This window comes from Teleopsis dalmanni, chromosome 2, assembly GCF_002237135.1.
Source record: "Teleopsis dalmanni isolate 2A chromosome 2, ASM223713v2, whole genome shotgun sequence".
Classification (NCBI taxonomy): Eukaryota; Metazoa; Arthropoda; class Insecta; order Diptera; family Diopsidae; genus Teleopsis; species Teleopsis dalmanni.
This window is the reverse complement of record NC_051847.1, coordinates 22,619,291-22,630,569: the sequence shown is the minus strand read 5'-3', so window position 1 is coordinate 22,630,569 and position 11,279 is coordinate 22,619,291. Positions and strand designations below refer to the sequence as shown.

General features: G+C 26.0%; 1 protein-coding gene across 1 annotated transcript; it reads right to left on the bottom strand.

Annotated features, from left to right (window-relative positions):
• Window positions 1-3,626: 3,626 nt before the first annotated feature.
• On the bottom strand, window positions 3,627-7,100 carry LOC119680172 (troponin C). Its single transcript, XM_038092863.1, has 4 exons — window positions 6,994-7,100; window positions 5,130-5,304; window positions 4,812-5,063; window positions 3,627-3,840 (listed from the first exon to the last, which is right to left on the bottom strand). Exons 1-4 carry the CDS (start codon window positions 7,006-7,008, stop codon window positions 3,812-3,814), a joined length of 471 nt encoding a protein of 156 aa, XP_037948791.1. The 5' UTR covers window positions 7,009-7,100; the 3' UTR covers window positions 3,627-3,811.
• Between the last annotated feature and the right edge of the window lie 4,179 nt (window positions 7,101-11,279).

The window sequence follows — 11,279 nt, the reverse complement described above, 5'->3', positions numbered from 1 at the left end:
TTTTAATATTTGTATGGTTAAGTCAATCTATTCAACATTTGAGACAGTTCATCACAATACATTAGTGCACTCTCAAACAGATCAACTCATCTCACGTTGTTGAAAGGCTGATTCAAATGATTGATATAAAAAAGTTGACAAATTAAAATTGAAATTTATACTTGAAACTAGAAACTTGTTGACATTCTTCAGTAAAATTTATTTAAAGAACTCCAAAGCGAGTGTACACATCGAACGCAGTGGGGGATTGAAAGGTTCAGTGTAGTCGTTCCATCTCTTCATAAAGTTATAAAGCAAAAGTAAGATTATATGTCGCTTAGGCCGGTGGCGCTCCTGTGCATAAGATTTTCTGTTTTAATAGAAATTGAAGATATCTGAATTTAACTACAAATGATCAGATTGCCAGAAAAAACAAGAAGTTAACAAATTGCAACAAATGGTAATTTGTATTTTATTGGATGGTACAGCTTTTCCTCTTCATCTTCATTTGAAAAGATTTGCATTAATTTGACGGCAACTTGTCTCCGAACTGATGTGATAAGATTGATGTACCTTTTCATTTTTTTGGACAGACACAATAAGTTTAATTGCTGATTTTTGTCAAATTTTGACATTAAACCGATAAAATTACCATTTTAATTTATTTACTTTAAAATTTGCTACTGAAAGGTGTTAGTTTATTAAAAGAAAAAAAGGATTATCAAAAATTTATCCATAATTAATTAGTTACATATTTTGTAATGAATATAAAATGTTCTTATTCAAATTTATTATTAGATTAAGTTATTATTAAATGAATATAATACTTAATTATTATTAACTAATACTTGAAACAGAAGAAAATTATGTGAATAGTCGTATTAAAAAGAAAAAAAAATTCATGAAAATGTTATCGTAAAAAAAGTAATTTTAATATATACAATACGAGGCCTAATATGTGAAGTTGAATAATAATTTATTACGACGAGTCAGACAACATTTATGTTATTACCTAAGCTTATTAGTAGTTGATTATTTATGATTATTAACTATTATATGATAATTGTTGATACACGTATACGCGGTCTACCAAAGTAATATGTTTCAAAGCATTTAACAAATATCGGAAATGTTAAAGAAAGTAAATTTAAAAAAATTATTATATTCTTCAACTTATAATAAACATTATATTTGTAGGATGCAAACAGCACACTAAGGTAACGAAAGGGCTTACAGTCTTGTCAAATGAGAAGCCCAATGTCAATTAACTAAATCTGAGTCCTTCTCTACTCTAGTCACATAAGTGAGAAACTTCGAGTATTCCCAAATGAAATTTAAAAGCCCAAGACAAACTATAAGCACCATCAACCAATCTTATACAGGCTCTAAATAAAGTCTTTACTTTAAGCAAAGTTTATATCAAAATACTCACTGGGTTAATGATAATGCACTATATTATAGGCTAAGGTATCGCTTTAACATATTGGACTTTTCAGAGGTCCATATCTTATATAATATAGATGTGGAATCGTCTGAATACATTCTCTGAGAAAATTGTAGACTGAACAGTAGCACACTTATCTATCTAGGAGACAGACCGTTGAATGTGGTCAAGTTCATTACTTTTGTAAAAAAAATTAATGTATGTGATCGTGAATATTTCTACAATATTTTGTACTATATTTAATTGTTGCTTACTGGTAGGTAATCTTGGTACATGCCTCACCCACAATATATGGTTCAGCTTGTCATTGTACTAGACTCGATATAATCCATCATTCAGCAGCACTGATCTGCACATTGTTTAAAATACTCTTCTTTCTTATGCTAGTTAATTTCATGTAATTTAAACGTAGTTTTTTTTTAATTTGTGAAAAATAAATAAAAAACCATCTTTATTATTGTAATTTCAAAACTAAGTTAATATATGCTAACGTTCCTTTTAAGAATATACTCTTACATCAATTTAATCGCTCAACCAATACTACGCTTATGACAACGTTACCCCTTTATCCCAGCTCTTCCGCATTTTTGATATATGAGCAACTGTTGAAAATCTTTCAAGAAATACAATATAGATGTTATTGAATGTCGATTAAATCATATTGATAGATCGTGTTTATTTATTTCAATTATGATCATGATCGTGTCTTTATAATATGCCAAAAATTATTTTGTTTTTCTACTTTAATAAATTTATTACTTCATGTTGCAGTAAAGTAAATCTCAACAAACTCATGCAATTCTGCAAACAATGGACATACTGTGAATTTAGCATAAATTTAAAATTATAATGACTTTTGGAGTGAACTCACATCACTTTTTTTTAAATATGTATGAGTATTCATGAATTTAAAAGAATTTTAAGAATTTCATAATTTTACAATTTTAAAAAAATATCATTACTTTAGGTAATAAAATTTAATAAAAAAATATAGGTATTATGTTCAATTGCATTCTCATAAAAATATTCCATTTTTATAGAATTTTTTGTAATATACAGGGTCTTTTTCTAACAGATACTATATATTGTTTCAATACAACAACACAGAAATAACCGATAATCTTTGAAAAAGCATCGTACAAAAACTTACATATGAAAACGTCAATTATACGTAATTGATCTATGGATTTTTGATACATGTTCTGATCGCTACAGCTATCCGATTACTAATGTAAGACCATAAGGTAATAATAAGTAATATAAGATGTCTCGCGTGAAAGAGATTCGAATTCTGTATTTCACACCTAATGACAAGGTTCAAATAATGTATTGATGTTAAAATTTAATCGAAATTTCAATTACAAATGTCTTATACTTTCAGTTTCCAGATATTGCAAGCAATGTGCTTTAAGTCATCGAAAATGACCTCAAAAGCACTCTAATAGAACATTCAAACTGTCTCATTTAGGCGGTTTTGCTCATTATAGCCACTAATGAGGATGATTATAGTACATTCACGCTGTCTCATTTAGACGGTTTTATAGCCATTAATTAGGATGTTTTACCATAGAACGTTTTTTTCTTATAAATAAGCTCATTAGCAATTAACCAACTCATTTAAAGTGAAAAATGTCGAATCTACCTAAATTTCCCACAAGGGAAATTACCTAAATTTTAAAATATGTGTCTTATGTTTTATATGTAAAATGTAAACAAACAACAGCTGACCTGTAAACAAAGCCACTAAAGAAAGTAAATATTTAACACAAACTTTGTTTTTAATAATTGAATATGTCATTGTTATATGAAATGTATATAAATGATTTAATATATCAATTATATATTTCATTTTTTTGTGTGATATATTTTTAAGTTCAATTTGTAAGAGCATATAAAAGTTCTATCAGATGCATAAATGACCTCATTATGATGTGAATGTGCGCTAAGATAACGCGTTAAGTTTATTTCAATGATGTTTTATTTTACACCTAGTGAAAAGAACTTAACGACATATTGAAATAAACATATTGTTAAAATCTCTATTAACATATAAAGGTTTTTACTTTACTTTTACTTTGGAACCACAAAATGAATAAACCTTTGTATCGAAAATATGTTTTCAGTAGAATATATTTACAGATGCTTTAACTAAAAAAAAATCCCTATTAAATAATAAAATCTCATTAGGAAATATTATTTTAAAATTTTATTATTAACATTTTATTTCATTTGATACATGGTAATTAATTATTTGATTACTTTATTTACACTGAAAAAAATTGCACTTATTATCAAAAAGCTTAACAACATAAATAAATATTTCTGTGTACAATTAGTACATTGGTTGTGGTATGATTTGAGTAATTTTATATAAAATTCAAATGCAATCTATTCTCCAGTCATCATCTCCATGAATTCTGAAACGAAAAATTTAATAAAAAATTAAAATTAATTTCAAACGAAGTACGAAGTAAATAATGAGTGACTATAAATAAAACTCTGCCAAGATACATTTAATGTTGCAGATAAATGTTGCAAGACATTGTGTTGCATTTGCTCTCTGAACTGCAACATTAATCTAATTCAAAAATAGTGTATTGTGTAAACGACTATAAAAAAAGTGTATTAGAGAAGAAAGGAAATACATTGAAGATATACAAAAAATTCTTGTAAAAAAGACTTAAACCGTTTAAATAACAATAAATTAAGTTGGTTGGCGTATTCAAGTACTAAAAATAAAAGTCACAAATTTAGTTTCCCAAAACAATCACATTGTTTTGTGATTGTTCCCAACTATTTATAGTGCATTTTATATTTTGAAACTATTGATAAAACAGTTGTTAAAAATAATTCATTTTTTAAAACTACACCAACAAAAACGACATCGAAAGTATTATTTCAGATATTTTTCGCGTTGTCTTAATGTTTATGTATGTCTGCATGTATATGTATATATGTATGTTTGTATATATAAAAAAATTTTCTTAGCTAGGTCAACTGTTTTCTTTGACATTTTTAAATTAGCTAATTACAGTTGTTTTCCCTTTGTTTTTCTGTATCGATTTACTGTGGCGCAGAAAATGAAAATGAAAAATAAGCTACACACACATGACAGCTTGATTTCATTCAGTATTGGCAAGAAGCCAAGGGTATTGAGATTTCACAAGCCTGTCCAAAAATTATACAAATTTTTCGAAAATTGACTTACACTAGAAATAAAACATTTTTGACATTTAGACAGGCAGACAAATAAACAAACAAGAAACTAACAAATAATAATTAGACTGGCATTTATAGTTTTACCCCCCACTTATTTCACTCTTCTCAAGTACCCGTTATTTTCTTTCAATTGTTTGTACATAAGAATTTTTCATTCATAAAAACTTACCATCGAAATCAACGGTACCCGAACCATCAGAATCGATTTCTTCAATCATAATATCCAATTCTTCATTAGTTAGCTGATCATCCAATTCACGCAAGATTTCACGAAGACATGAAGTTGGAATGTAACCATTGCCTGCTTTATCGTACAAACGGAAGGCTTCACGTAATTCCTTTTGCATTGCTTCATCATCTTCTTCAACAATAAATTTAGCTGCCAATTGCACGAATTCTTCAAACTCCAAGCGACCAGATTCTATAATTAATATATAATATATATAAGTTTATGTAATTAGTGTAAACTTAGTTTGTAGCATCTTACTATCTTCATCAACTTCATCGATAAGTTCTTCTAAAATTTTCTTATCGAAAGGTTGACCCATCAAGCGAAGAATATCAGCTACCATTTCAGTTGAGATGCTGCCGCATTTTTGGTGATCGAAACTGTTGAAGGCTTTTTGCAAGACTGCAATTTGCTCTGGAGTAAGATCTTCATCCTAATATATAAACCCATTTAAATAAAAATTTATTAAAGCTAATTAATTAAATATTTAAAAATTATTATTGTATTATTTCTAAATTATTTATTATTTGTATTTATTTTTGTATAATTATTTATTATTTATAATAAATTTTATATATAATTCTATTATAATAAATTTAGAGTTATTTATAAATAATATGTACAATAGTAATTCCATTCCATCTTATATGGGAATAAGAAAAAACTATTGTAAAGTTTTGTTGATTAAAAATTTATAAATATATATAAACTGCTGCTATAAATTTATTAAATTAATTTAATTAAATTGTTTTTCATATTTATATATTTAAAAATGTTTAAATATTGTCTCCCATGCCTATTTATAAACTAAACATATTAATCTATATATTATTATAATTAATAAAATAGAAATAGAGACTACATTCGTTTTTTTGAGTGAGATGATTTTTTTGGATTAATGAAATATATAAAAAACATATTGGCTAGGAGGAGAACCTTATGCGATAGAGCCTTATGATACTATCTCACTGATATTAAGAACTCCTTAACGATTATCATGTCGACTGGGGTCAACTGTTAGCAGAACACTCCTACTGCAGTCCGATTTTTTAAGAGCTCTGAACCCTGTCATATTGTAAGGGATATAGATAATTTCTTTTTATTTTTTTTTTATTTTATTTTTATTAATTTTTTATTTTAATTTTTATTATTTTTTGTAACAATTTTTTTTTTTTTTTGTTGATTCATTAGTTATAAACTGGTATAATATATATAAATTAATCACTTAATATGGTAAACGTTACAAAGAATTAATTTATAAAATACCATATTTATTTTAATTTGAGAAAATTAAATAAAACTATTTAAGGAACACTTTATATGGATATTGAACGAAACGAACTAGCGAACTAGATAATCAGAAGATGTTCTATAATTCACATGTTATGTTTAGAAGCATAACTAAATTCACTATTATAGTGCAATTGGTAAATGTAGGATTGCTAAAACTGGAAGTTATTATGTCTAGTTTAGATACAAAAAAGTAGAATAAATCTTTTAAAGTTCAGCAAATATACAGTTCGTGTGCTGACTTGAGTATTAACGGAGGACCTTGCTATCGCGCTGATGCTTTAACTGTGGCGTATTTCAACAAACGAACTATATGTTACAGTTATTGTTGGCTGAAATCCATCAGTCACTTTATATGTCTTCGTCCTTTACTAAAGGTGAGACGGGTTTATTGTGTATAGGTTTGTTTCTCACCAATCGCAAAGATAGTGAAGATATCGCATTTCATACTTAAGATCGAAGTAGATATAATAGTTTCACAAGAAGTTATATACAAATAAGAGTTAGAATCGCTGGCCTCTCCATGTAACCATAAAGACGTTAAATCACGTTAAAATGGATCATATATATTTACATATAAGCACTGATAAGTGCCATTAACATTCACAACATTCACTAATGTCTAATTTCATTTACTATTTTATATATATCAAAACATTAAATTTATTAAAACTATTATTATATGAGTTCATTATAATTACTTTAATTATTTATTAGATTGTTTTCAAATTATTTATTTTTATTATTTATTGTCCATAATTATTTATTTATTTATTAATGTACATTTTATATATACGTGTATATTAATTTAAAAGAATTTAAAATCACGTACGATAGATGGATCCATTTTTGTTTCACTTCTTTAATCCTAAGAAATTATCACCAATTGTGTTACTTCAGCGAACGCTGCTCAACTAATTTTTTGGAATTTTCAACCGAAAGTTAAGACTTTTCCCTACAATAAACATTTTTCTACAAACACACCTTTCAACTTTCCCTCTCACATTTTCCACACATGAACCAATTATCTCAAGAGCACACCCATAAAACAATACCATAGGAATTCCATAACTAATAAAATGAGTACTCTTACTATGAAATAAATCGTGAAATCTTTAATCCAATGAAAGCATCCATTTGTTTAAGTAAAATATATTTAGAAAAAAAAATTTAATAAATTAAAGAAAATATATGTGTTTTGTATTTTGTAGTAGTTTGCTAAACTTAAGGATCTCTGAGAAAGCAATACACTGAAAAGATCTGTCAATTCTTAACTCCCACAACAGGAAAATTAAATGGTTAGAATACTTCAAATGAAAAATAAGCTAATTTTTAGTTGCGATCGTCTGAGAAAAAATTAAATATATCTAACATTTAGTACATTATAAGAACACAGTAGAATCAAATCCAGATCAGATTAAATCTGATCAGATATTTAAATCTAATTTATCAGAAATTTCGTTATTATAGCCATATATGAGTCAGTTGACATTATTAAAAGAGTGCGTGTTGAATTCAATGAATTCGTTTAAATTACTTTTCCACCCAATATATGCTATAACTCGGACCCCAGCTCCTACTGGCTTTTTACAACCACTGAAAAGATGCTTTGGCTCATATGATGAGTAAAGACAAATCGTGCTACAAAAAAGTGTCGATAGGTTAGAGGAGCATCGGAAGGATTGTATCGCTCTTGAACTGTGTAATGTGTTGATCGGATCCATTTTCTAAAAAATTGATTTTCTTAGCTAGATCTGAGACTTATTAAGTGATGTGCTAATTATTTTTTCGTTTTAAATAAATTCCAACACGTTTAATATTAGATTCTTATAATTTGGATACAGCTTTTTATATATACATCATAAGCATTATTTATAAGATTTTTTGTAGAGAGGTTTTGAAAAGTAGTGAACTACAACAACAAAAACTATTTTTTAAATTATTTTAATTAATTGAATTTTTAGCTGACCATACAGCTGTTTCGAGTATTGTCAAATACCCGAATTATTTCTTGTATTTTATTCTTCGTAAATAATTTTTTTTTTAAGATTGCAAATACCAGGGTTTGAACTTGTGCCCTGCCAAATACTACGGATTTTAAGCTCAGAGTCAGCGTTCATTAGCCATTAGCCGTACTTGACTTGTATGTTAGCACTTTTTTTTGATTTTTGTTAATTTCCTGTGAAAGTTTATTAAGAAATACATTTGTTGTGTTCATATTAGAACGAAATTATAAACCAGCTGTAGAATAGTTGAACTAATTAATAATATTTTTTAGTTTTAATTGTTAAATTTCAATACTATTTTATCAATAGAGGCATTATTTGTTTATAAAAGAATCTTTGCGATGATTTAAAAAAAAATTAATGTATGGGAAGTAATAGTATTATTTTTTTTGCAGTGTATAGTAAGTGTTATGAAAAACTCTCATCATAAATAAACAACCTATAGAAATGAATCTGCTGGTGCCGAAAATTATGTATACTCACATCTGGATTATTGTAGGTGTACAGTTGTTGGGTAAATAAAAAAAGTTTCACATTTCCTAAATATTTTTCCAATAATCTTAATTAGTGCTGATATATAAAGCATCCACACTTAAAATTGTGTGGAAATAAAATTTAAATCGCCTATATTCTTATCAAGCAATATAATGGGTAACCAAGTTCTAAATTAATTTTAAATTTTAAAACAAGAAATATGAAATAAAATATTAAAATAAAATAATTTATTCCCTTAATATTTATTTTAATTTTAAACTTTTATATTTTCTGATCTATTGGGAAATAATTTAAAAATAAAAATAAAAATCAGTTCCGCTAAATATATATACATTAAAAATTAGATATGCGTACTATATATACACTTATTTACTTATACATAAATTATACATACCATATATATACCCATTATACATGGGTACTATATATTCACTTATTTACTTATACATAAATTATACTTACATTATACATTATACGTTATACATACCCATTATACATGGGTACTATAAGCAATTATTTACTTATAAAAAATATATATCATCTGCATCACAATTAATCGCATAGATTGAAGTGCATCATTGGTCTCTTCTAATGTATATAATCTAGGCTATTTGTATTTAATTAGTTAATATTTTTTTTAACTAAAAAAATTCATAATAATAACACAATGAAATGTGTGATATGAATTAAAATATATATTAACTTAACAAATACTATTAATACATTTAAATGACCCTGTATGTTTGTTAATGAGAAATGTGTAATGTGTTTCACTCGTACTGTGTAGGGATTATAAACGGCTCGAAAATTATTGTTTATTCCAAAAAAAAAGCTTTTGTTTCAATTTTTCATTTTTTTTCACAATAAAAATATTTTAATTTATGAGGACTATAAAGTTTTTAAATAAATATTAAATTATTTTTTCCATTAGAATTATTTAATACAAAGCGCCATATATAAATTTGGGATGGTCAAAAAAAAAATTAAATTAGCATTTTAAATATTTAAAAATCAATAAAACTCATTTCAGCTAAAATTTCAAATATTTTTATTATTTATTTTTTAAATTTTAAATTTTATTTATTATCGTTAATTTAAAAGTAATTTTAAAAAAATATTGCCACACTAAACTGTATTGCTCCGAGGTAGAAAGTTTTAAATTAGTTATTAAATAGTTATTGAATAAAATTTAAAATAAAATAATAAAAATTGTTTTATTCTTATAATTTCTACATATATACAAATTTATATATAATTTAAAAGCTTTTTATCTTAAAATAAAAATATTTGCTTTCGTCATGCGAAATGTTTTTTATTTTGCTATAAATTCTTTTTAATTAAGCATTTAACACATTATTAAATAATAAATTAATTTAATGAGATAAACATGTTAAATATTAATTTGTTGTCACATTAAGCAAAATTTATAGGAAAAATTTTAAAAACCCATATAAAAATATGAAACGGAACTTATGTGTCTATTTTAGAATAAAAAATTAAACTTTTTCACGATTTTCATAGCATTGTTTTTTTTTTTTTGTTTATTAATGAATATAAATATTAAAATACATACATTGTATACTTCGCTAGCACTATAAAAAATCACTTGGATATTAGGCTTATAACCTTTTCATTTTTCATAAAGGCGGTGAAATCAAGTGGAAATTAAGTAAAAAAATTAAAAGTATATAAAAATGATTAAAATTTATTAAACATATAAAGCCAGTAGCAATTAAGTCCTTTAATGTTATGTTGGTTCAAGTGGTTTAATGCTGGTTCAAGTCGTGGTTGTCCATAACTCCAATAAACACTTTCGCACCATTTTGTTCCGAAATCCAGTACTACAGTCTAATTATAAAAGAAACTAACGATTCAATAGAATTTTTATAAATTGACGTCTGCACATAGACTAATTGTAGATATTTTTCATTTGTTAAGGGAAGTCTTATTCAAATTAGTTCTATGAATGTTAAATTGAAATAACATTAAATAACATAAACACTCATATTTTGTGTAACATACAATTTATAAACTTTTTGATAACTCCCCTTTAGTCGTCAATATATTTTTGTTAAATACAAACATAAAGAACAAGAAGTAACAATACAAATGCAAAAACTATGCACAAAGAAACAAGAAACTAATATGTTAGTAGAGAGTGTATTATACGCTATTCACACGACAATAAGGAAACTACCTGACAGAAAGTAAGCTTGAATTGGCAATTATACGTAATTTTTGAAGATTTGCAAGAAGATTATAAATTTAAAATTTATAATTTCGTAACAACATTATAGTATTGAAGAATAAGTCATATCATCATTTTAACAGTGCGAAGTACAGAATCCTCCACATAAATGAAAAATCTGTTTCCTATGCATACTTTCTCAAATTCAGTTTAAAAACATAATGTGGTGATGTTGAATCACGTTAACTTGTGCTGTGTGAATAGCGCGTAAATCCACTTAGCAATGATAATAGTACGTTTCAACTATAAGCGCAATTTTCACTATAAGCACTATAACAACAATTTTGACGTGCCCGTGAGACTCTACATAACATGGCCCTAAGTGATATTGAGAATTCACACTTTTATTGCTGTTAGCTAGCACTTTTT

Bases quoted from the DNA above. Each gene is read 5' to 3' on its own strand.
- LOC119680172 (XM_038092863.1), bottom strand. The intron at 5,064-5,129 runs GTAAGATGCTAC...TATTAATTATAG, and splicing joins CGATGAAGTTGATGAAGATA to AATCTGGTCGCTTGGAGTTT. The intron at 3,841-4,811 runs GTAAGTTTTTAT...TTTTCGTTTCAG, and splicing joins GGGTACCGTTGATTTCGATG to AATTCATGGAGATGATGACT.